This window comes from Oreochromis niloticus, linkage group LG18, assembly GCF_001858045.2.
Source record: "Oreochromis niloticus isolate F11D_XX linkage group LG18, O_niloticus_UMD_NMBU, whole genome shotgun sequence".
In the NCBI taxonomy this organism is placed as follows: Eukaryota; Metazoa; Chordata; class Actinopteri; order Cichliformes; family Cichlidae; genus Oreochromis; species Oreochromis niloticus.
In genome coordinates, this window is record NC_031982.2 from 15,350,350 (window position 1) to 15,373,514 (window position 23,165).

Genomic DNA, 23,165 nt, shown 5'->3' on the forward strand with positions numbered 1-23,165 from the left:
TGGTGGGCTTGCCCATATCCACCTCAGCCTGGTCGCTATCTTTCCTATCATATTATCACATGTATGTGGATCTCCATCTCGTTCTATCTTCTGCGCCTGACTGTGATCCCTTTTTCCCCCTTTTTTTTAAATTTTTTTTTGTCTACCTCACATGTTTCTGTGGCAAGAATGTCGCACCTCTTTTCTCAGCCTCATAAGCCACAAATGTCAGCTGTGACAATTCAAACGAACAGGGAAGGGATGCGGACGGAAACAAAACGTTATATTTCATTTTCAGTTCGGTTTTATGAATAAACAGTTCACCTTACCTCTGCTTTCAAACCATCGTTCCCACAATTAACCTGTGTAACTTTCAGGTGGCACTTTAGGGCACTGACCTGAGTAAATCAATTAAGTTTGTGTTCGAGTCAAGAAAACATCAACAGCGTTTTACACGCTCACAAGTACCACTAATCATGACGATGGTTTTTAGAGTATCCTGTTTGTCTGTTGCACAAGCATGTCTAAGCAACCTATACTAAATTCAATATCGAAACTGAAAGTGTGGCATGTTCGGATTTTTTTTCCTTTGTAAATAATGAATACAGTAGTTCAATGCGCTACTGCACACACCCAGAACCCTACATAATGTATGACATCATTTAGGAAACACCCAGTATATCGTGTTACATGGAAGTGCTGTATCCTGAATGTCATCACAGCCTGGATATGACTAAAACTTGCAATTTTAATGGGAAATAAAAAAAAAGCTTATCTCGGTATTTGATTGTTAATTCTTTTGTGTGGACTTTTCTGTATAAATATGACATAAAACATCAAAAATAAAGTCCTAAATTTTTTTTTAAAAGGAACAAAATTAAATAAAAGAGACAAAAACAGATTGAACATTACATATATTTAAGTGGCAACAGTATGTGAACCATTGCTTCAAGTGTCTGGTGTACAGCCTTGTGTAGCAGTAAGTGCAGTCTTATGCTTCCTGGTCAGTCAGCTCTTGATCAGTCCTGCACACCGTCTTGGAGTAATTCTAACCAATTTAAATCCATACAATGCATTTCCAGGACACTTGTTGATTTCTTCATGTCAACTGCTTACTTCAGCTCATTCCACATTGCAGTTGGATCAAGCTGAAGACTTTGCACTCTTGCTGCATGACCCGCACCTTCTATTTTGATATTTGGCCAGTATCCTTACATTTTCCTTTTTTTTTAATGCTATAACTTAAATTTTATTCATCAAAGTACAGCTACAAAAACGAGCCCAAAGCATGATATCACTACTATATTGCTTCACAGATGAGTGAAGTTTCCTCTTCTGAAATGCAGTGTTCTTCTTTCTCCACAGGTAACACTGTGTTCATGAAGATGAATGTGAGAGGGGCTTTTAGCTGCTTAAAGGTTACCCACTGTGACCTCCCAACCCCGGAATAGGTGCTTTCCTCCATTTTCACAGTCTGTCTGGTTGTGGATTGGTTGCGTCCATACTTATCAACAACTCTGAAATCTCGTTTGTTTTTATCGTAAAACACTTCCACAAACACATGTTGGGAAGATTAGATTATTTTTCTGAATGTTTTTTAAGTAAATACAGGCTGCTGACTCATAGCTGACTCGCACCCTGCTGACTGAAAGCACCTGACTCTAAATTCACCTCTAAATTAATGGCTAATCACTGAAGTTCACACACATGTGCGTCTCACAGATATGGAAGAGTGGATTTATTTATTATTATTTAATTACCTGCTTGTGGATTTAGTGTTAAAATCAGAACATGTTTTAGTTCATGTTTATTCAATAATGCTGAATAACAATAACAATAATGATTCTTTCTGTAAATCTTGGTCTTAACAGATTAACTATTTGATGCATTTCTTATTACACTGACTGTAATCTCACCATAATGAAGTGTCATAATCCCGTTTTTAAGTTTAATTTAACCCCTTGGACAGATACTGATTGACTTTCCTTCTTGATATCAGACCACATTTTATTGGCATTTTATTATCACTGTTTTATCATGACAATAATAGTCACCTGACTGTTATTATCTTAACTTGGGGATTTCCAAATGAAGCGTGAACAAACACTATACTGTGGTCTCTTTGTAAATGTTCTTCATGGTGGGTTTAGTATGCTGGGCTGACATGTTTACAGGAAACATAGAGCATTGTGATTGGTCTGTGGCAATGTGGAATCTACATTTTTTGGTTGTTTAAAATGTATCAAGAATTTTTTTTTCTTATAATCCACAAATGCTTTTTATTGTTTTCAAGCTTGACCGTAAACTAACCATGTCTTTAGATTCTTATAAAGAGTTAAATCAGTTATCTTGTTGTAACATATTTAAAACGAAAAAAAAATGTAATCAGTGAACAAATAAAGCGTAAACCAGCAGGTAATATGCAGGAAAAAATATTTATTCAATGATTCTTAGAATCAAATAAATGACAACACATTCAACATTTGAAAATAAATAGTCCAGAATAAAATAAATAAATAAATATCATTTTCAAGTCAGTAAACACAGTTAAATATTAAGTCATCAATTTTAAGATATGAGTTAAGTAATTTATGAAACTTTAAAGTATATTGAAGTGTTTTCTGTCACAGCAACATTAACTGACTGTCACCGTAGTTTCTGTAATTTCTTTCTGGAGCCTCTTGAGTATTCTTGTTCTGGAGCTCAGTGACGATTCATTTAGTGTATTCATCGGAGGTCATGTACGCAATCACTCGGTTTATTGTGATGGCACGGACCTGGAAGCCCTTCAGCACTTTGCAGAGGTGAAGTCTTTGGTCGAAGGAGGTTCCGAGGTTTGCAGCAGCCTTAAAGAAACAAAGAAACCTTATAAACGATTTGAAACATTCATGTGATTACATTTTGTTTCCCTAACAAACCTAATATTTCTTTTTCTAAATACTTAATGAGAAAGACGCGAAGAAGTGTGAAATCAAGCTTGATTTAAAAATAAATAGATCTCTTACCTCCCTTAAGGTCGAGTCTGATGCCGGAAATATTCCGAAGCAGTTCTGTTGAGAACAAAAACATTCTTATATGATATAAATAATGTAAATGTTGGTAGTTTGTAATTTATCCCTTGTTAAGATTTTAAGATTTATTTTAAGTACCCTGGCAAATCACAGTACGATAAAACAACATTCAGAGAGTGATTTTATGAAAGAGTCTGCATTTATTTATTGAGAATTATGTAAAATCACAGTAAAAATTTATAATAATTGTGTAGAATCACATACCTCCATGAGTTCTCTGAGACTGAACAGAAGAGTACCAACAGGCTGCGCTGTGAGAACTTTGTAGTAGTGCTTCAGATCCTCACGAATGTTTGTCAAACATGAGCTCTACCGGAAAACACAGCAAGCACAACCACAATAAATGTCAAACATCATTTTAGATTTGCTTGGAATTATTTGGCTTCCATGTCTAGACCTTAACAAGTTTATCAAGAATATAAAGTAAAGAAAAAAAATGATGAAGTAGCACAAAAACCTACCTGATCAAATCCTGATGTAGTGATTTCTGAGCATGCCGATCCCTGTGGGAGAAACACAGTTAAGTAATCAGAGGCACAGCTACAAAAGACTTATCAAATGTTTGTTACATTTTGTTTTTATTTCACAATGTATCCTGAAACAAAATGGAAGCAATCTGGTATTTAAAGTGGGTACCTGTGGTGCACATGCTGATGGTGTGCTGGTGTTCTTGTACAGCTCCATGTTCTGCTTCATGCAGTCAATTCCACTAAACAAGGTTTTCTGTTTGAGGACAAGTAATTTTTAATAAAATGTAAAGTGTAAGGGAAAAAAAACAGTGTGGATTTGCATTCGTTGTAGGCCTACCTGGTTGAGTACATCCGTGATGTTCTGGAGCAGTGTTCTTGCGTATAATACACAGGAGTCTCGCATTGGTTCTTTTGCCATCAGTGGCACAGATTGGCTGACCTGCCATAAAGGACAAGTGAGCACTAGGAGCAGCAGTGCAGGAGTGAAGTCTGGAAAAAAAAGAGAAAAATTAGATAACTGTAAAATATCTCTCAGGAAGATTAGTCTCTTCAATCATGATACGTTATACTCACAGAGCTTGATGAGGGGCATCTTGGTTCAGAGTGGTAAACCGTGTTCTTTGACTGTGTCTGTCTGAGCAGTGTTTTATATTCAGACTGATGCAGGGATTTCCCTGCATCAGCCAATGGAGTAAATCCACTGTAAGTTGAAAGTGTGGGTAAAAGATTTGTTAAGTTTCCTTTCTCACCATATAACTGTGGTTTGGTGAAACTAATGTCTGTTCATTGTTTGATTACCAAAGAAAATATATTGAAAGTTCATCCTATATGCTCTTTTAAACTGTGATTGTGCACAGTTATGTCAAATATTTCTCGAAATATTGATAACATCTAAGATATCATTAATCACAACTAAACTTATTTAGTTTTTTAAGGATGAAAAATAATAAAAGAAAAAGGTTGAAATGTTTTTTGAAATGACAAAAAACTGAAAAAAACCCCTCTAAATGGTCACATTTTATTCAGTCTTTATGAATAATCACGCTGGTATTTCAACTGCAGGATATATATATATATATACACACACACACACACATATATATATATATATATATATATACCACCGGCAGATAGAGGAGGTGGCTGATATCCAGAAATCCTACCAGTGGCTGGACAAAGCTGGACTGAAAGACAGCACAGAGGCACTAATCATGGCAGCACAAGAACAAGCTCTGAGTACAAGATCCATAGAGGCTGGGGTCTACCACACCAGGCAAGACCCCAGGTGCAGGCTGTGTAAAGATGCCCCAGAGACAATCCAGCACATAACAGCAGGGTGCAAGATGCTAGCAGGCAAGGCATACATGGAACGCCATAACCAAGTGGCCGGCATAGTGTACAGGAACATCTGTGCTGAGTATAACCTGGAAGTCCCAAGGTCAAAATGGGAGATGCCCCCAAGGGTGATGGAGAATGACCGAGCTAAGATCGTGTGGGACTTCCAGATGCAGACGGACAAAATGGTGGTGGCTAACCAACCGGACATAGTGGTGGTAGACAAACAGAAGAAGACGGCTGTAGTGATCGATGTAGCGGTTCCGAATGACAGCAACATCAGGAAGAAGGAACACGAGAAGCTGGAGAAATACCAAGGGCTCAGAGAAGAGCTCGAGAGGATGTGGAGGGTGAAGGTAACGGTGGTCCCCGTGGTAATCGGAGCACTAGGTGCGGTGACTCCCAAGCTAGGCGAGTGGCTCCAGCAGATCCCGGGAACAACATCGGACGTCTCTGTCCAGAAGAGCGCAGTCCTGGGAACAGCTAAGATACTGCGCAGGACCCTCAAGCTCCCAGGCCTCTGGTAGAGGACCCGAGCTTGAAGGATAAACCGCCCGCAGGGGCGCGCTGGGTGTTTTTTTTTTTTTATATATATATATACAGTCAAGCCCTTAATTATTCATACCCCTGGCTATTTTGGCTATTGACTTTTTGCTAAAATATAAATAAAACCTGAGAAATATTTTTTTCCACAATGATGCCTCTTGTACATCGTCTTATTATCTTTTGGGAGACACCTGTGTCATTTCTGGTCAAAAAAGAACTTGCTGGTTGAACAAAAGAAACTTTAAGTCAAAATTTGGCAGGGGTATGAATAATTGTGGGCTTGACTGTATATATATATATATATATATATATATATATGTATATATATATATATATATATATATATGTATATGTATGTGTGTGTATGTGTGTGTGTGTATATATACATATATATATATATATATATATATATATATATATATATGTATATATGTGTGTGTGTGTGTGTGTGTGTGTGTGTGTGTACTTCCTGAGATACTTTGTTTTGTAATATTACATTGATTTAATTTTACTGTTCCATTTTTGGGCTTTTTTAACAGTAATGTCCCAAATTTTGAGAAAAAAAGTATAATGAAATGTTATAATAAACATATTAAGTGATCATTAGTTTTTGTCATAGATTATTTTCCCACTGGCTGTGACTGTGTAACACTAACCAAGGTTATTTTTGTTACCACAGTCAGAGCTTTTTTCCCCGTTGCTGGCGGTAATTCTTTACAAAACTCAAGTGTCAACACATCACATGTGAAAGTGTGAATGTGAAGAGAAACTAGACGGTGCCCTTGCTTCCTTCCTTGTGTAGCTTGCAGTCATTCAATTGCAGCGTCAAGGCGTGATGCTTTCCTTGGAACGTGTGGATTTTTTTTTCTTCTTGCAAATTCAGAAAAAAAGCAAAATAAATCTCATGAAAGTCGACACACTTGAAACATTTATTACGGAATCATTTTTTTCTTTTTTTTTTACAATCATTATAGAATACATGTGTTCATGAAGCAAGCAATAGAAAAAAGTGACTTTGTGTTAAACGACATTCTTAAAAAGCTTAGAATTAAAACACTAAAACACAACAAGGCATGTTGTTATTCCTTTTAATAAAGTATATTTTAACATTTACATACATAAACATTTGAAACAGATAAAATAGATATACACTTAGGTTGCGATTTATTAATATATGTTTTACATTTTCTGTGTTTATCATTTCTGATCGTTATTAAATTAAGAAAATGGAATTGCATATTTCTATTAAGAGACTATCTGTATGAAGATGCCTGTTCCTTTTTCCAGCTTTGTGTAAACTTTGAAAAAAATGAACTTTTTGTGTCTTCTACTGAGCAGATCATCACATTTGACAAATACAGATTTGCCCAAATAAAGGTCAAAATACTGTCCAGTAAAGCTCTAAATGTCTTTAAAGGAGGTGGAAACTGTAGCAGCTGTTTAATTCCATTAAGGTTTAAGTCTTAAAGATTTTTTAGGAAATTTCTGGAAAGCAGTTGCTTAAATGTAACAAATACAGAGTACTTATCATTTCCTAATATACCAGATCAGATATGTGACGCTTGATAGTGAATGAGAGTGATAAACAGCATTGTCACAGTGCTCTTAGTGAAGTGAACGATATACAAGTGAACAGAGCATTTCTAAGAACCCTGTTGATTATTAGAGCCAAACAAAAGACCGCTCATCTCAACTCATCATCGTTTTTCATTAAAAAAAGAGACACAAGGCATGGTGGTGCTCTCTCCAACCCAGCTGTGCCAAAATCATAGAGTGCTAAATAAAGATCAGGGATGGAATCAACTCGACTCCCCTAATTCTATGAAATATGACGGGGACAATCATGCTGAGTGGAAGTGGAACGCCTGCACAAACTCATCTGTCAATACTGAAATTGGTGATCTTACACATGTAGATGTTGTGTTTTGAGGTTCTAAGATGTGGTGCAACGTATCACATGTGTCTTAATACTACTCTATATGCTGCATTCAACTCTCCAGATACAGTCAGCACAGATGAAGTTTCATTAGCAACACTGGTAGCAGTCCGTAGAGTGGGAAATCGGACGGCGTGCATACAGACACGTGTGTAGACAAGGTGTTTATTTAGAGATGGCTTTCTCTGGCTGGTGCCGCTGATGGCTATGTGCATGCCTGCCATAACAAACAAGAAGAAATATGTTAAAGTGAGTCCAGGATATACTGTGAAGTGACAGCACTTATACCTTTGACAGCTAAGAAGCTGAGGTGGACAAAAACTGTGGTTCACCTGGTGAGGTCCTCTATGTCCACTAGCATAGCGTCCTGCTCCACATGCAGCTCATCCCTCATCAGCAGCAACTGTACCAGCTCCTCATTTAGACCTGTTTGAGGATACAAATCCAGTCTTCGAATGTTTTTTTCCTTGTATGATTGTATTTTATCGTGCCAAGTGTGTGCTTTTGTTGTGATGAGGTTAGACAGAAATGTGTTAAAAATAGGAAGTGAGGAAGAGAAAAACAATCGTGAAAGATGTCGTATAAATTCTTAAGTTGACTGAATGTCTTTTGATAATTTATTTGATAGAAGTAATAGCATAGATGGCATGAATAAAAATATTAAAATCTGATAAAGTACAGATCAGTCTTTTGGCTTTTGTTGACTAATTTGTGTCTTTACGCGTGAGTCATCTACTCACTCTGAATCTGTGAATGCAAATCATTCGTGATGACTTGCAGTTGTCCAAGACTCATGTCTCTCATGTCCCCTTGCCTCAGATTCCTCTTCATTAAACCCTCACTGATGTGGGGCAAATGGGGAAGCTGCTCGCATAAGCACACACAGACGGGAAATTACTGCACGTCAAAATGTGTCAAACATTTGAGTGTAAATAAAGACTTAAAAAGTGTTGTTAATTATTTATCAACTGGATCTCTCTGGATTTTCACATGACGTAGCCTCTAACTGCAACTTGCAACACGTCTGTTTACCAGTTTCAGGGGCTTTCTCTTGGTAACATGCACCCACTTCTCACGTACACATAAAAACCGGAGTGTGCCTATGTAGTTTTATTATGTCATATTTACTGAAACACCAACTTACATTCCATTTTCACTTTATTTTCCTTGATATTTTAGTGCCCTTAATAATTTCCTACATTGAATTTTCCATGGAAGAGGGAATAAAGACCTCTGTGCATAAATCCCCTCTGACTCACCAAGTCAGCCACAGGTGAACGTCTGTGAAGCTGAATTTGCCTCTCTACCTCCACCTGCATGCGAGCCATGGGTCGAGCCAGAGCCAACGCCACCCGGGCCTCCTCTTGCAGCCTTCGCTGCACTCGCCAAAACCCACCGCAGTCATCTAAAGGATCTGAATCCTCCTCTCCAGTGTCCCGGTCCGACAGAGATGAGCTCTGCTTACTCTGTATAGGAAGTGAGCGATACTGTGATGCAACAACAACTGCGGTCATCTCACGAGTGTAGTGGAACAGAAACACACATAAAACCCACATATGGTGACACAGAGAGACTCGGGCACGTACCACAGGTGACAGCGGTGTGTCTAGGCTGGTCTCTGTCCTGCTGTCTTCAGCATCGCTGTCCTTGTCGCTGCTGCTGTCATTAACAAAACACACCTGCAGGTTCACCCCACTCTGCAGCCTGAGAACACAAATGCAATAAAGATTGCACCCATTTTAGTCAGAATCACACATTAGAGAGCACAGGGCAATGCTGTTTGCACACAAGAAGCAAACACCATTCAAAATGAAAAAAAAAGAATTTAGGTCTTATTGTCAAACAATGCTGCATATAAGCATGAAAAGTGGTAAGGCTAAGAGTGAAAACAGTTCATCCATTCTCTTCCGCTTAGTGAAAACAGTCACTTCAAAAAAAAAAAAAGACAGCGTCAGAAGAAAGTTTGACAGTTTACTTGTGAGTTGTGTCAGATTCTGAGGAAGACCAACTGGAGTTTTATACCACGTCACCAAAAGTCATTTGTATTTGTTTAGTTTCTTGTCTATTTTCTTTGTTTTCATTTGTCCAAGGCAAAACTTATAAATGCATTTGAAAAATGAAAATCAGACAATAAAAATTATGTTTGAGTTATTTCATTTGATGCTTAGCTAAGTTTACAGGCCTATTTAATGTTGCTATCTGTTACGCTTTGGTGTCCTGCCTGTCAATGTATCTGAATTTTGAAGTCTGTAACTCAGAGGTGGTCAAACTAAAATAACAGTAACATTTCGGAAATAATAGGTTGTTACTATGTTGCTATGTTGCTTACTATTGCTGTCGCTAGCAAAACTAAAATTTCCTGCTTTTCCAGCTGTTAAAGCTTCCCAAGATATCGCTTCATTACAATGGCGTGGTCCACACATTCAGTCTCATCTGAACTTATAATTAATCTTCAACTGTTTTTGCTGGCTAACACCTGAATGCGAAACTGGCTAATAATAATAGACTGAATTCATTTTTGTTGACATTTGTTGGATTCACATGTCAGTGATGCAGTCTGGGTACACACTGGTTAGGGCTGGTCAGTTCACCTAAAATGAACCACAACCAACATTTAGAACCTCTAACTGATTTAATCTGACAAATGTTGGTTATTTTTTTATTATTTTTTTTGTTTTATTTTTAAATTCTGTCAATACAGAATACGTTTAAAGCACTGTCCAGTCTGCTACATGGAAGCATCATGTAGGAAAAGTTAAACATAGGGCCAAATAAAAATGTTGTGTCCATATTTGGAGACATTTTTGGCTACAGGAAAGTCGACCTCAAACAAAAAGAAGAAAACTGAGAGAAAAATGGTTGCAGCCACCAACAGTAATACCGCCAGTGTATTTCAACACTTGTTGCACAACAATATTACATCAGCTAACTGCTAAAGCTTTAATTAATATTAAATGTTTAGTTTAGCAGCATATTTACAATAAAAAACCTAATTAAATAATCACAATCAAGGTAAAATGTTTGCCCACTGACTTTGAATTTCTGTATATATTCATATTTCCAGTGGTTCCTCCATATTGGAATTTTTGGCACATCCCAAAAATTGCTTAGCTAGATCCAAAGATTTAATCACAGATATGGAAACAGCATAGTAAAGCATAATAAAGGGTTTTTGTTATTCAGAGTTCTGTTACTTTAAGTCACACAGTAGGTTAGGATAGTATTCATTATGAAACAATTTGTCCAACTTTACAACAATGTGGGCAAAGACTCTTTTTCCCATTTCATAAACAAGGTCTTTAAAAAATAGTCAGTAACATCTCTTATACAGAAGTGATGAAAAAAAACCTTAACCTCAGCCTTTCCAAGGGTTCAAAACACCATTTATTCAATTCCAGATCATGATACTGAAAGAACCTAACAACCCAAAGTAACCTTCCCCTACACTAAGACAAAAACAATTACTTAAACAACACCTCACTAACTCTTTTTGGAATTTCCACCCTAAACTATACCCCCGTTACACCTTTACCTCCAACGGGGGAGGGGGTCACATGCTCAATTCCACCAATTGTAGCTGTGGATAAGTGTGTCAGGCATTACTTCTTCTTTCACAAGCTGACGAAACTACTTTCTCAAACATCTACAATAACGAAGGACAGCCCCACTGTGTGACATAAACTAAAGGGTATTGTGGGAAAAAAAAAAAAAAGGTCAGGAGCCAAAAAGCTACTGGAGGTCAACTGGTGTCACGGTAAGAAAGAGTACTGATGTAAGTGCTGTGGCTTTGGTTAACCACGGGGAGTCTGTCGTAATGAAGTCTTTCCAGTTGCATTACATGTTTTGTGTTTTTGTATCCAAAACACAAAACATGTGCAGACATGAAATGTCATTTCCATGAAAACTAGTATGTTATTTGATTTATATCAAATATAGTACTATTTACAATGAAATTTTATAAGAAGCTCTAAAATATTCTGTAAGTAAGTAAAAAAAATTACTGATCAACTTAATTTATTTGCATTGCAAAAATAAACAACAAGTCTGAAAAAAAAAACATTGAATACTAATGTTTAAAAAATAAAATATTTGGATATTTATGATATTAAAAAAAAAGTATTACACTGTCCTTTTATTTTTATTATTTAATGATTTAACGGGCAGGTTGGTGGCACAGAGTTCGAAGAGAGCAATCCGATTTGAGAACATCATCTCTGAACTGTATCCCACCATGAAGCTGGGGCATCGCTTAGTTTCTGTGTGGGCAGTTCATCACGCAACAAAGGTTAACCACAGTGCCATGCTCTTCGTTCCCATTCTTTCCATACTCTCTAGATAGCCCATTGTCAGTCCCTTTAGACTGACTGTAAACATAACTGTGGCACTCCGGGAAAGCTTTTACTTTCGCTTTCCATGTCTGTGACTTAAATGACTCATTTTCTTCCTCTGTTGTTGCACAGTCCGTATGAAACCAGCCATGATAATTAAACGCACACACAACTCCACAACGTCACTGCTTCTACATAAATTTCTACCAGGGAAAACTATTCCATCTCCCTAATTTGTTTGTTGTAGTTTTCAGCTAACAGTTGTTAGTCAACAAATGACGTAATCTGATGATTAATGCCCTCTCCTGGCTGTAAATGCCTTAACCCTTTAACACCCAAGTATAATACAGGCTAAGTGGAGTTATTTTGTACATTTTCTCTGTAAAATCGCAATATGACTCTCATTATTGTGAATCATTTGAATTTCCTCTCCCAAGAATGGCTGAGGACTTATGGTAATGTAAAATGCAGGTAATAAAATCTAGGCAGAGCTGAATTTTCTGTCCGTCTTTACACAGCAGTATTTTGTGAATGCTTTTTGCTACAATGATACACTAAATATCCCCCCAAAAAGCTCTTCTTCTCTTCTTTCCGAAACCATTTGAATTTTGTCTCTATAGCACAAATGGTAACCGAGTCAAGGTCATTTGAAAGAGCTTGTAAAATGGGCCCTCCGCCAGGCCTATTGTAAATAAAGGGTTAACTTAAGGTGCTTTCATGATACAGTTGGCATCTCAGAGACCCGGCCGACCAAATAAATAAATACATACATTAAAAAAAATGATTTTCATGAGATCCAGGCTTTGTGAGAACTGAGCAGCTTCAGGAAACGAAATAAGTTTTCAGTGACTGATGAAATTCAGTTCACCAAATTTCAGTGATTTTTTTAAATGTCATTTTATTGTACATCACTGTGCTCTGAAGATGTGCAAATGCAGTCAGAATGACATATAAAGCCAACAATCTATCACAGTATTACTATTACGATCCATACAAAATTCAAAATTATACCATCCAACCATTCTCTTCTGCTTGCTCACACATACACATACACTCAGTCAAACGCACCGAGACGAAGGGCCGTTCTTGCTGCAGCTGGTGTAGATGACTGGCTCATCATCATAGAAACTGCCAAGGGCAAGTTTCTGCCTGATGGACTCTCTCTCATTCCTCTGGGCCTGCCACAAACAGAAAAATGTGGAAGCACAAAGAATATTAACACAGGCGAGGCTCCTGTGCTGCCGTCTCTCTCTGCTTGATTTGCCAAGTGGGTCGCTTACTGACAAGGAAGACTGATGAAATTCATAAACAAATGCATAAATTCAGGTAATACGCCAAAATGAGAGGACACTCTAGTTTCTTCTACTCAACTATAAATCATCCTGTTACACCCGATTAAGAGGGAAGATGTGATGGATTCACATCAACCGTCTACTTTTGATTCCATGTATTAACATGAGTGTTAAAGCATTCATTATCTGCTACTACCAGCTGACAGCCTGTCCAGGATTCCTCATCCAATGCGTGTAGTATTGAAATAGATGTATAGAAAATGATTAAACAAATGAATCTGGCAGATGCAGTCCTCATTAACACTTCAGAGAAACGTACTGTTTCAACACTGAGACAGTGCACATATTATTTTTTTCACAGGCCAGACCCTGAAAAGACTGAAGAATGAAACAAGTAATAGGTGTATCTGTCCAGTTATGTCAGTGCATCTGAATGCATTTTTATTAAAGATCTTTGTTCATTACAATCATAGGATTGTATTGACGGTGAATCATCCATAAATGGCTTCTTTCACTAATTTATGCATCACATTTCATCATCAACAGCAGGTACTATCTAAACTGGTTAAAAAAATTCCATTGCATTCTTTTAGTGCTGCTGATTCAAAATGCCGTGTCACTGTGGGCTGGTGTTTTACAGCTTCCTCTTCCTATGTGACTAGTTTCTCTTGACCGACATCCCATTTTTCATACTTTTTGTTTCACTTTAATGACATTGGATCTTTATGTTCTGCCTCCTTTCCCTCATCTGTATTTGTCATTCTTTTCCCCTTTAACCTTTTGAGCTTCCACCCCCGAGCCTTCTATCTCGTTTCCTTTTATTACACTTCCTCTCAGCTTCCAGTCTGTAGCTCCCCCTTTAAACCGATTTCATTTTTTTCCCTTGGATCCTCACAACATGATTTTCTATTCTGGCATCAAAGGGAAAGTATTTATATATCGTGGATTTGAGCCAAAAACATCTGCTAAAGCTGCCTGAGTTTGTGAGTGCTCTTTGGAACCACACAAATATTGAATAACACTTCTAAAATTAGGCACGTTTCTCTTATGTGTCAGCGTTTGTACTCAAAATAGCCGCAAAACTGACACATACACACAACACTACACCCTCTTTTTTTGTGACGCATCCTTAGATGAGGATGTGACGTAAAAGCATAAATGAGTTCATCGCCATCATTCTCCAAACCAACGCTGGCCCCTGCTCACCCTCTTCAGACAAACAGATGCCCTCCTTACTCACAAACTGACTACACGAGCACATGCACCCCCACAAACCAAAAATTGTACCCCTTATGAAGAAAGTACATGGTATGACAAATGCAAATGTAGAAAGATTTTAGTTCCTGTTCATACAAAAGACAGTATAACATATAATTATATAAATATCAATGATCTGAGATGGAAAATTGTGTCAAATCTGACCAAACAAATGCAGGAGCATACATATTACACAGATATATTCGAGCACAAACCACATACGAACACGCCCACTCCCTTTTCCACTCATCCCATATGGCTGATTTATCTACAGCATCACACCCATGATGGATACCTATCATGTATACCTTTAAATATCTTGTTAAATGCTACACACCCATCAGAATCACCCACTAAATGCAAGCAAATACAAATCCACACACCTGGTAAATGCGTTTCTCCTGGTGCACCATCCTTCAGCGCATCGTACTAAAACAGCCGTCCTGCCCTCCTCTACACTGCAGTGAAACTAGACCCAGGAGACCCTCTCTTATACCGCAGCTCCGTGCAGGAGAGCGAGGGTGGGAGGAAGGGATGACAGAGCAGGGAGGGGAGAGGCAGCAGATAGGGGAGGGTGGGGAGACGTGGGAGCAGGAGAGGAAGGAGAGGAAGGAGTGGGAAGCGACGGAAGCAGAGGAGGAGAGAGAAATCAAGGGAGGGGAGAGACGAAGCTGCTCAGTGCTGCCACTGCTTTCCTGATCTGTTATCTGTACCTCCATCTTCCTCTATTTTCTCTCTCTTGCCTTCTCCTCTTCATCTTTCCTTTACTGGAAGGAGAGGGACAAATAATAAATCTGTGTTTCTGATAAGTGGAGGCAGACATTTTGGATCTATAAAAAAAATGGCAGTTGGACTAGGCTAGAAGGCCTAATGGATGAGAATGCAACAAAATAGTTAAAGAGGCCACAGCTGGTTCTTTAATAGATCAACATCTGATTATTGGCCTTACACAGCGTAGGAGATTTGTTATATTTGTTTTGTCTTCTGGAGGAATTTCCTCCAGCCTCATCCCACATCAAAGGTACAAGTGTAATGAGTCGTAAGAGGCATAAGGAAGCACATGGCGGATTTGTCCACACGTGCATAAACAACCAGTGTTGCACACACACACACACACAAACAAACAGGCTTGTAGTTAGTTCCCACAGTGCTGTGTCACAGTGCAGTTGTGCACTGATTAAATGACGAAAGACTGACTCATCTTCCTTCTTTCGTCAACATCAAGCCAAATATTCTCAGTCTCTCCATGCCAGGAATTTCTCTTATGGAAAATATGCTGCATATATATATATAATTATACGCTGCATGCATATGAAAACAGAACTGCATATTGCAAATATGGTGATAAACACAGCCTGCTGTTGCACTTTTACCCACAATTTTTTCCCTATAGCCCATTCCTTTTTATTTGGAGAAGTCTCTTCAACAACTACAAGATACGTAGCCATCAGAACAAGTGTCCTCATTTATTTCCATGTGTGGATCAAACAAGAGACAGTGAATGACTCACAGAGATGCTGGACAGCCTGGTTCTTGCTCCACTATAACAGTGATCTGCCTGTGGTGCAAAGATATCCTTAAGCTCCTCTGCCCAGCTGCGACTGTTTACCATGCATCCTAGTCTTCCTCCCTGATGCTGTGCATCTTCCCACCAGTGGCACGTTGTGGCCTTTCTAGTGAATACGTCTCCCTCCTCTTCCTCATCCATGTCCACATCATAGTCCTCCATAAAGATACAAAGTAGAGTAGGCGGAGCAAATTTTAGAGATGGAGGAGGAGCTGTGAGATCTGGTCGGGAATCTAGCCAGACATAAACAGGAGAGGAATACAGATCTTTGACCAAAATTAGTTGTTTAAACAATGGCTGTTCCAGTCCATTTAGTGCACGGTATCTTAATGTTTCCTGTGGTAGCATGGATAGAAAAACAAAGATTACATAACAAAATGAGATTTTTTAAAAATGTATAATTTCAGTCTCTGGTTGTAATCCTTTCATTAAGTTCATTTAAACAAAGCCACAAAACAAATCTATAGCCTGATACAAACATCCAAATTCTTTATCACTGATAAAAAGCTAAAGCAAAATCATGTGTACCACATAAAACGCTCACCTTGGCTAAAGAGATGCAACCACTTCTTTAAATGACTGAATAATTTAACCAGCTGCAGAGACACACATATGCAGTGTTGCATGAATGATCTACTTGATTTCTTGTTCTGGAGCTTTGCACCCTCCAAGTAGCGTTTAGAAAATGAAGTGGATGAATGACAATGAGCATGTCTGGATTCAGAGTCCAGCATTACACATCTCTCAGTTGTCACGTGTGGTTGAGTTTCAGGGAAGTGTGTACACACACAGTCACGGGGTGCCCAAGGGGGAGAGAGAGCACTGTGCAAAACTATATAGGAACAGACAGAATAGGGTCTATGTGTGCAGTGGGTGAATGGGATTTATGCAAAAAAGTTCGTGCAAAGACACAAGAGAAAAAAAAAAAAAAAAAAATGTGTTCCATAAACAAGAACTAAAGGTAGCCCTCTACAGACTTTAATTCATTGTCTTAGTATGAGCTCTAACATGTATTGAGGGGGTTTGCCATAAATAGGTCAAACATTTGAAAAGTAATTCAGTTTGGTGTTTTAAAAAGGGGCGTACCATGACAACCAACATGCTTAGGACTGTGCATTTCACCATCATTAAATGACCAGTACTTTTCACATGAATGAAGAGAGTAGTCTTTTGTAGTGTTTATAATAATAAAAAAAATAAATAAAAACACATACATGAGAACAAGTTCACAGTAGAAAAGTCTTTAATGAATTTTTATCATGCACCACGAGAAAACAAGATTTTCTTAGAACAATTTAACCATTACCAAATTCACACCATCAAGAAACCCTTAGCACTTACAGCTCTGCTTAATTCCCAGTCGGACCTCCTTGACCTTTGTACTGAGGAAACCTGGAAGCACTTTGCAAAGGGAAGCCTGAATGTGTTTGGAATCTAGATTTAAAACCGGCTTTGGCCATGTACTTCTGGTCATCAGGGAGTTTCTTAGCCTTGTATACAATATATGGCTCAAAAGGGAGCTTGTCAAATGGAACATATGGGGCTATAGGGGCTGCAGAGGTTTCTGGGCTCACAAGGCTTTGGTAACTCAGTTTCACAGGGGAAGCTGGGTAACCTGGCATAGCAACTGGGGTAAATTGAGACCAAGTAGGTTGCTTTGGCACATTTGGTTTTTGTTGGTATGAAGGCTTTCCATAGAAATATTCAGTCTCCGGGTTGTAGTAGTAAACCTGAGTTTTGTCAGGGATCATTTGCACCGGTTGGCCTGGTGGAAGGTAGTGCATATTAGGAAAATGTGGAGGGTAGTAGGCAGGGCGCTTGGAAGGATTTTTGATGCTGCTAGGTCTAACAGTCGTAGATGGTGCCACAGTGGTTGTAGCTGGTGGCATAGTGTTCCTCACTGGGAGATAGTAGGAGTAGTAGGGGTAATAAAAGTTATATGGGTAGTACAGAGGATATGAATATGCAGGTGGCTTTGTGTGAGGGGGAGCGGTAGTTGTAGTTGGGTTAGTCTTAGCACCTGGCGCCATCATATGCATGTAACAGTTATACCAGTAGGAATTATGTAGATTAGGATAGCAGGGCTGTTTTGCTTGTCGTTTCGAGCGATGGAAGTGCCACGGCCTGAGAGAGAAAGGAAATTTCCAGGGCTGTTGAACAGGTCCAGGGACTGTCGAAGCAGGAGTTGCATCAGGATTGACAACAGGGCAGATGAATTTAACTGCCATCCCCCGCCAAATCATTGGCAACACATAGCTTCCATTCTGAAACAAAAACAACATGTTTTGGCCTGGTTTTTTGTTTTTTGTTTTTTTAAAAAAAAAAAAGCATTTGGCAAATTTAGCATCAAGCAGTTATAGCAACTCTAGGTTAGAAGAGTTTCTTTTAAAACTACCAAAAAAAAAAAAAAAAATATAGAATTCATCAAATAGCGTGGATGTGAAAACCATATTTCACCAAGTCTAGGTCCTTTTAGCCACTTAAGAGGGGGGGGGGGGGGGGGGAAGCCTACCTCTGTTAGCACACTGCAGGCATTATAAGGGACATTTAAAACTAGTCCCAGTGAATTCTGGTGTATTGACAAACCACAGCTTTCAGGCACATGCTTCAGTTTTAAGGGTTGTGCATTTTCTGAGAGAAGGAGAAAAAAAAATGCCAGTATTCAATGACGGTTTTTAAAACAGTCTTGCATACTTATAATACTTTTTCTACCTATGTGCAGTTGTAGATCAGCAGCACCAGGCCCCATGGCCTTCAGCTTCATCTTGTTATCGCCACAGAGTAGTGAAGAGTTTAATTGCCTCCATGCTACTTCATTAGCAGTGTCATTCTTCAGCTTTGATCTACTCTCTGCTTTAGGAAGAAGGATATCCCAACACAAAGTTAACTGCAACAACCTTTGCCTCAAGTGTACCGAGTTTATCAAATTGACAGAAACAGCCAAGTGTTACCTGTGATGCTTGACTGATGCAAGTCAACTTGCAGCAACGCATGTCCTGTGGCAACCGCAGAAGAAGCAGATCCTGACTGGAAGTTAAGCCTTTTTCCATGAAAGAGAATGCTTCCCTTTCTTCCATCTTTCACTGCAGTCTCACTAGATCCCTCATGTTTAACTTTTTTGCCCAGCACTCGCAAGTTTAAACAAAGGGCTAAAGAGCACAGGAGCAATGTGACTGCCACAGTTTGACATGCTCTACAGCTCCAACTTCTATCACCTCCCATAGTGGTGACACACGATGCAGAACAACCAAATCACAGCTTCTGATGCTGTCTGCAATTTGTCACCAGCTAATCAACACAGTTACAGTTTGCACCTGTGGCCTCATTAAGAGCCTTTGGCATCTGACTCTAGTATGGTCCTGGAATAAGTAGATGAAGAACATTTTTTATGGAGCATGAAATGCATGGAATTCTATAGTCATCATAACTCATGAATATGCAGACAAGATTATCCTATTTAGATATACTGTAGACAGGTGCAGGCTCTGTCTCTGGTTAAACTAATTTTTAACAGTAAACATTTAATAAGAGCAAAATTATTCTCCTTTGGAACATATTTGAATTTTTCTTGATTCAATTCACTTAAGTGTAGGTAGGTTATTCCGATGAGCTTAAGAAACTCTTCTTTGAGTCGATTAATAATCAAATAAAAGGTATAAAAGGTATTTAATTTCATAAAATGTTACATTTAAAAAGGCAAGATGCATGCTTTGTTGCTCCAGTGCAGCCTTTAGGGCAGGGGTCCCCAATCCCAGTCCACGAGGGCCGGTGTCCCTGCAGGTTTTAGATGTGTCCTTGATCCATCACAGCTGATTTAAATGGATAAATTACCTTCTCAACGTGTCTTGAAGTTCTCCAGAGGCCTGGTAATGAACTAATCATGTGATTCAGGTGTGTGGACCCAGGGTGAGATCTAAAACCTGCAGGGACACCGGCCCTTGTGGACTGGGATTGGGGACCCCTGCTTTAGGGTCTCGAGACAAGTTCTCAGTTTCAAGAATTACAGTAGTAAACACTGTCTGTTTGCATTACTAAAATTTATACCTGAATAAAACTGTATGTGCAAAATAGTGTGCCGTTAAAACAGCTTGTTTGCAGAGCTTGGCAAGCTATTACAACTGGCTAACTGAAAGGAAGCATGCACTCAAACAACTCCTTCAAGAAAAAAAAAAAAATCCAATGCGTGGCCAAAGATGGTGGTTATGGTAAATGGTCTGGTTTATAGTGTTTTTTAACTCTGCTTGAGCACTTTATACATGTTTCATTCATACCCGCCCATTTGAGCAGTTTTTATTCTAAGCTTAAGTGGCATTTAACATTAGCACTCCAATGGCTGCATGATACTTATGCTGGAATATTTGACATGCAGACTGGAGCAGCCAGGGACTGAACCACCAACTTCTCAATTGTTAGATGACCACCTTTGTCTCCTAAGCAACAGTCACCCTGGTTATTCCTGATTGTATTTACAAATTGTGTTTTGTTTTTCATTTTTATTAAAAGGAAAAAAAAATGAAGAGTAAAGAGAAAACTGGAAGGGTGAGGCAAAATAGAAATGGTCAAAAATGAGTTGATATTTTGTGATAGAACTTCATGTAATGAGCTGAACAACCTGCAACACAAAGCGAAACAACGTTATAATGGTATACAGAAGCAATCAGACTGAAAGTGGATGAAAGTGATGTTCAGTGATGAATCTGCATTTTTTTTCTCCCCCCCCCAATGGCATTTGAGTAAAACAGATCTCTTGAAGGACCCAGCATGCCAGGTGAAGGACCTGGTGTACAACTGTACATGACTAAGTCCTGTAAAGATACTCCATTTGCTGGTTTGACTAAGTTGGAACAGCATGACAGAACATTGCTTTTTATTGGTGAAAAGGAAGCTTCACAGTTCAGGCCACATAAGCCCAGCATAGTGCAACAAGATAGGGACTTTCCAACATTAATTACATACTTAGTCAAATCAGCAAATGGAGTATCTTTACAGGACTTAATCATGTACAGTTGTACAACAGGTCCTTCACCTGACATGCTGGGTCCTTCAAGAGATCTGTTTGCATGTTGTATACAGTGCTTTGAGTACTCTGGGAGAGTAGAAAAGTGTTATATAAGAATCAGTCCATTTACCATATCCACCCCACCCCCCTTTGTTTGGTGGGTGGTTGCAGACAACGGGGACATTAATCATTTAAATTTGAGCCCCCAACATCCAAATATCAAGTCTGCTTATCAATTCAAATCACCTCAGCACTACATGCTCACAACATTTACGATCCTTGAGTCTGAATCTGATGCTAATTGAGTTGAGCTGTTGAACAAAGAAATTCAAACCATGAACTGGTGTTATTTAAAGCATTTATTATATTTTCTTCAAACTACGACGAAAGGGAGGGATTGGGCATTAACTGAACTTGTTGATGGAAGTGTGGAAAATTGTGCAACTGAGCTTGAGGCAGCAGAGTGTCTGTGCTTCCAGTTTCCAAGTCTGGATTAGGATTGCTTGGATATTGAGGAACAAATTGAGGGAAAGGCGGAACATATTGATGGAGTACGGTGTCTGAGCTTCCAGTAGGAGCCGCCAAATCTGCATTAGGATTGTTCAGATATTGTGGAAGAGGGACAAACTGAGGGAAGTAATGCATATTGGGTGGAACCTGCAGTGACTGGGGATAAGAGTCACCATTAGTTGTGGTTTGAGTACCTGCTGGCACAGGTAATTGAAAGGGCCAAAGGAAAGGTGGACCGACTGGTTTGTAACCAGGTAAGAGAAGCTCTGGAGGAATGAAGATTTCTGGCTTTGCAGTGGTGGTTGTAGTGGCCAGTCGGGCTGCCGTTGTGGCTGGAAGTGGGGGATAAAAGTAAGGATAGAGGGGAGGAAAGGGCAGAGGGTATTGCTGGAATGGGGGCATTTCTGGTTGCTTTATGGTTGCTGCAGGATCCGATACGGCTACTGAAGGATATGGATAGTGCATTTGTTGTGGAAAGAAAAAGGGTTGAGGAACATGGGCATACAATTGGTCTGGGTTTTTGCTAGCGTAGGGCATCTGGGAGTTTGATGCAGGGTCCTGAGGGGTTTGAGATGCAGTCGTCATAGGAGCTGGTGCTGCAGGTTTGGAACACCAAAGGGAGACTGGAATACCCTGCCACCGCATTGGAAGCACATAACTGCCACCCTTTAAAACAAGAAGGAATATCAGAACAGTGTTACCAGTCAAGGATTCTGTTATTTACCCCCCTTTTAAAAGAGCCATAAATGTTAGAGATCGCAATATTAAGTGTTTATGTTTAGCCAAGAGACAGTTCCAAACCCATGACTAGCAAAGCCAAGCCTCAGCCATCTAAGGAAGATTTTCCATAATTTTAATTTACTTCTGATAATTAAAACAAAACAAAAAAAAAAAAAAACCCCACCAAGATTAGCCAATTTTAACAGGCTGCCAATTATTCAAATATAGCATAAAACTTAATTTCAGATAAAATTACCTCTTGAACCACACTGCAGCCATCATAGGGAACCATCATAACAAGTGACAGTAGGTTCCTCTGCATGTTGTAGCCACAGCTGGGAGGGACCTGGCTCAGAGGTACTGGTGGGGCATTTGCTATGGGGGAAAAAAGTTTACATGACTATGCAAGCAAATAGACACTTTACCAAAAAAGTGAGCCCTGCTTGCTTACCTTGGTCCACTGCTAGCTGTGACACTCCTCTTCCCACTACCCTGAACTTCATCCGATCCCCACCGCACAGCAGAAAAGGTGCCATGCGCCTCCATGCTGCTTCTCTGGAAGTGGCATCATACGTTTGGCCTTTTGACCAGCCTGACGTGGAGAAGAAGAAAAAAAAACCCAGAAGAGCAAGTTTTGCCGCTATGCACAGAGGCATAGAGCTTTGAAATAAAAATCTAAATTTAAATACATCTCCAAATAAGCACACTTCTTCCTGCAGCCAGTCTCCTTACATAAACTGTAGACCTGAAGCTTACCTATAAAATCTGCTTGATAAGATTCCTCCACAGATGAGTTTGCAGAGGCTTTCCCATATTTGCCCTCTGACTCAAGGCCTGAGCCTTTCCCGTCAGATATTCCGAATACGACTTTCCCCTTTTGAGCACCTAACGCATCGGCCTCTTCGCGCCATCCTCGCCTCTCTGTTTTCGTTAGTCGGTAACAGTCTATTGCTTGCACTAAATAGCACATCAGACTAACAGCTACAGCACAGCAAACGGTGGCACGTCTCCCTTTTTCTCTACGCATCGTTTAGCTGTGCGTGTCTCCTAGAAATGTTCAGAGCTGGAAGGCAAGACTTCGCCACGGCTATTTGTGCGGCAGCAAGCAAACCAGGTGCTGCCACAGCCAATCAGAAGCCGCTGCAGGGACATCAA

The 23,165-nt window shown here is 39.3% G+C and overlaps 4 protein-coding genes across 6 annotated transcripts; all 4 read right to left on the reverse strand.

Moving 5' to 3' along the window:
- Nucleotides 1-1,347: 1,347 nt before the first annotated feature.
- Nucleotides 1,348-4,694, reverse strand: LOC100693748 (interleukin-12 subunit alpha). Its single transcript, XM_003437924.4, has 7 exons — nucleotides 4,094-4,694; nucleotides 3,858-4,009; nucleotides 3,687-3,773; nucleotides 3,512-3,553; nucleotides 3,255-3,359; nucleotides 2,985-3,029; nucleotides 1,348-2,825 (listed from the first exon to the last, which is right to left on the reverse strand). The coding sequence occupies exons 1-7, from the start codon at nucleotides 4,110-4,112 to the stop codon at nucleotides 2,694-2,696; spliced, it is 582 nt and encodes a 193-aa protein (XP_003437972.1). The 5' UTR covers nucleotides 4,113-4,694; the 3' UTR covers nucleotides 1,348-2,693.
- A 1,617-nt stretch (nucleotides 4,695-6,311) lies between these two features.
- Nucleotides 6,312-16,422, reverse strand: zgc:153615 (schwannomin-interacting protein 1). Of its 2 annotated transcripts, XM_019348453.2 has the most exons (8): nucleotides 16,326-16,422; nucleotides 15,725-16,014; nucleotides 12,734-12,843; nucleotides 8,924-9,041; nucleotides 8,597-8,803; nucleotides 8,078-8,201; nucleotides 7,670-7,763; nucleotides 6,312-7,554 (listed from the first exon to the last, which is right to left on the reverse strand). In XM_019348453.2, exons 1-8 carry the CDS (start codon nucleotides 16,405-16,407, stop codon nucleotides 7,503-7,505), a joined length of 1,077 nt encoding a protein of 358 aa, XP_019203998.1. In that variant the 5' UTR covers nucleotides 16,408-16,422; the 3' UTR covers nucleotides 6,312-7,502. The 2 variants fall into 2 exon arrangements, with proteins under 2 accessions (XP_019203998.1, XP_003438201.1); XM_003438153.5 differs by lacking the exons at nucleotides 15,725-16,014; nucleotides 16,326-16,422 and adding an exon at nucleotides 14,598-14,754.
- Nucleotides 16,423-17,006: 584 nt separating this feature from the next.
- Nucleotides 17,007-19,084, reverse strand: LOC102079833 (uncharacterized). Of its 2 annotated transcripts, none has more exons than XM_019347348.2 (4): nucleotides 18,733-19,084; nucleotides 18,494-18,631; nucleotides 18,294-18,412; nucleotides 17,007-18,045 (listed from the first exon to the last, which is right to left on the reverse strand). In XM_019347348.2, the coding sequence occupies exons 1-4, from the start codon at nucleotides 19,001-19,003 to the stop codon at nucleotides 17,131-17,133; spliced, it is 1,443 nt and encodes a 480-aa protein (XP_019202893.1). In that variant the 5' UTR covers nucleotides 19,004-19,084; the 3' UTR covers nucleotides 17,007-17,130. The 2 variants fall into 2 exon arrangements, with proteins under 2 accessions (XP_019202893.1, XP_019202892.1); XM_019347347.2 differs by having other exon boundaries at nucleotides 18,494-18,634.
- A 2,037-nt stretch (nucleotides 19,085-21,121) lies between these two features.
- On the reverse strand, nucleotides 21,122-23,111 carry LOC102080303 (vegetative cell wall protein gp1). The gene is made up of 4 exons (XM_005476283.4): nucleotides 22,767-23,111; nucleotides 22,462-22,602; nucleotides 22,267-22,385; nucleotides 21,122-21,956 (listed from the first exon to the last, which is right to left on the reverse strand). Exons 1-4 carry the CDS (start codon nucleotides 23,035-23,037, stop codon nucleotides 21,159-21,161), a joined length of 1,329 nt encoding a protein of 442 aa, XP_005476340.3. The 5' UTR covers nucleotides 23,038-23,111; the 3' UTR covers nucleotides 21,122-21,158.
- Nucleotides 23,112-23,165: the final 54 nt, after the last annotated feature.

Coding starts and splice junctions, on each gene's coding strand:
- LOC100693748 (XM_003437924.4), bottom strand. Junction 3,030..3,254: donor GTCTCAGAGAACTCATGGAG/GTATGTGATTCT, acceptor TGTTCTCAACAG/AACTGCTTCGGAATATTTCC. Junction 2,826..2,984: donor CAGACTCGACCTTAAGGGAG/GTAAGAGATCTA, acceptor TGTTTCTTTAAG/GCTGCTGCAAACCTCGGAAC.
- zgc:153615 (XM_019348453.2), bottom strand. CDS start 16,407: ATGCAACACTGCATATGTGTGTCTCTGCAGCTGGTTAAATTATTCAGT. Junction 8,202..8,596: donor GTTCACCTGTGGCTGACTTG/GTGAGTCAGAGG, acceptor TTATGCGAGCAG/CTTCCCCATTTGCCCCACAT. Junction 7,764..8,077: donor TTTGCATTCACAGATTCAGA/GTGAGTAGATGA, acceptor ATCCTCAAACAG/GTCTAAATGAGGAGCTGGTA.
- LOC102079833 (XM_019347347.2), bottom strand. CDS start 19,003: ATGGGAGGTGATAGAAGTTGGAGCTGTAGAGCATGTCAAACTGTGGCA. Junction 18,635..18,732: donor GCATCAGTCAAGCATCACAG/GTAACACTTGGC, acceptor TTCTTCCTAAAG/CAGAGAGTAGATCAAAGCTG. Junction 18,046..18,293: donor CCTGCAGTGTGCTAACAGAG/GTAGGCTTCCCC, acceptor TTTTTGTTTCAG/AATGGAAGCTATGTGTTGCC.
- LOC102080303 (XM_005476283.4), bottom strand. CDS start 23,037: ATGCGTAGAGAAAAAGGGAGACGTGCCACCGTTTGCTGTGCTGTAGCT. Junction 22,603..22,766: donor TTATCAAGCAGATTTTATAG/GTAAGCTTCAGG, acceptor TCTCCACGTCAG/GCTGGTCAAAAGGCCAAACG. Junction 22,386..22,461: donor ACAGCTAGCAGTGGACCAAG/GTAAGCAAGCAG, acceptor TTTCCCCCATAG/CAAATGCCCCACCAGTACCT.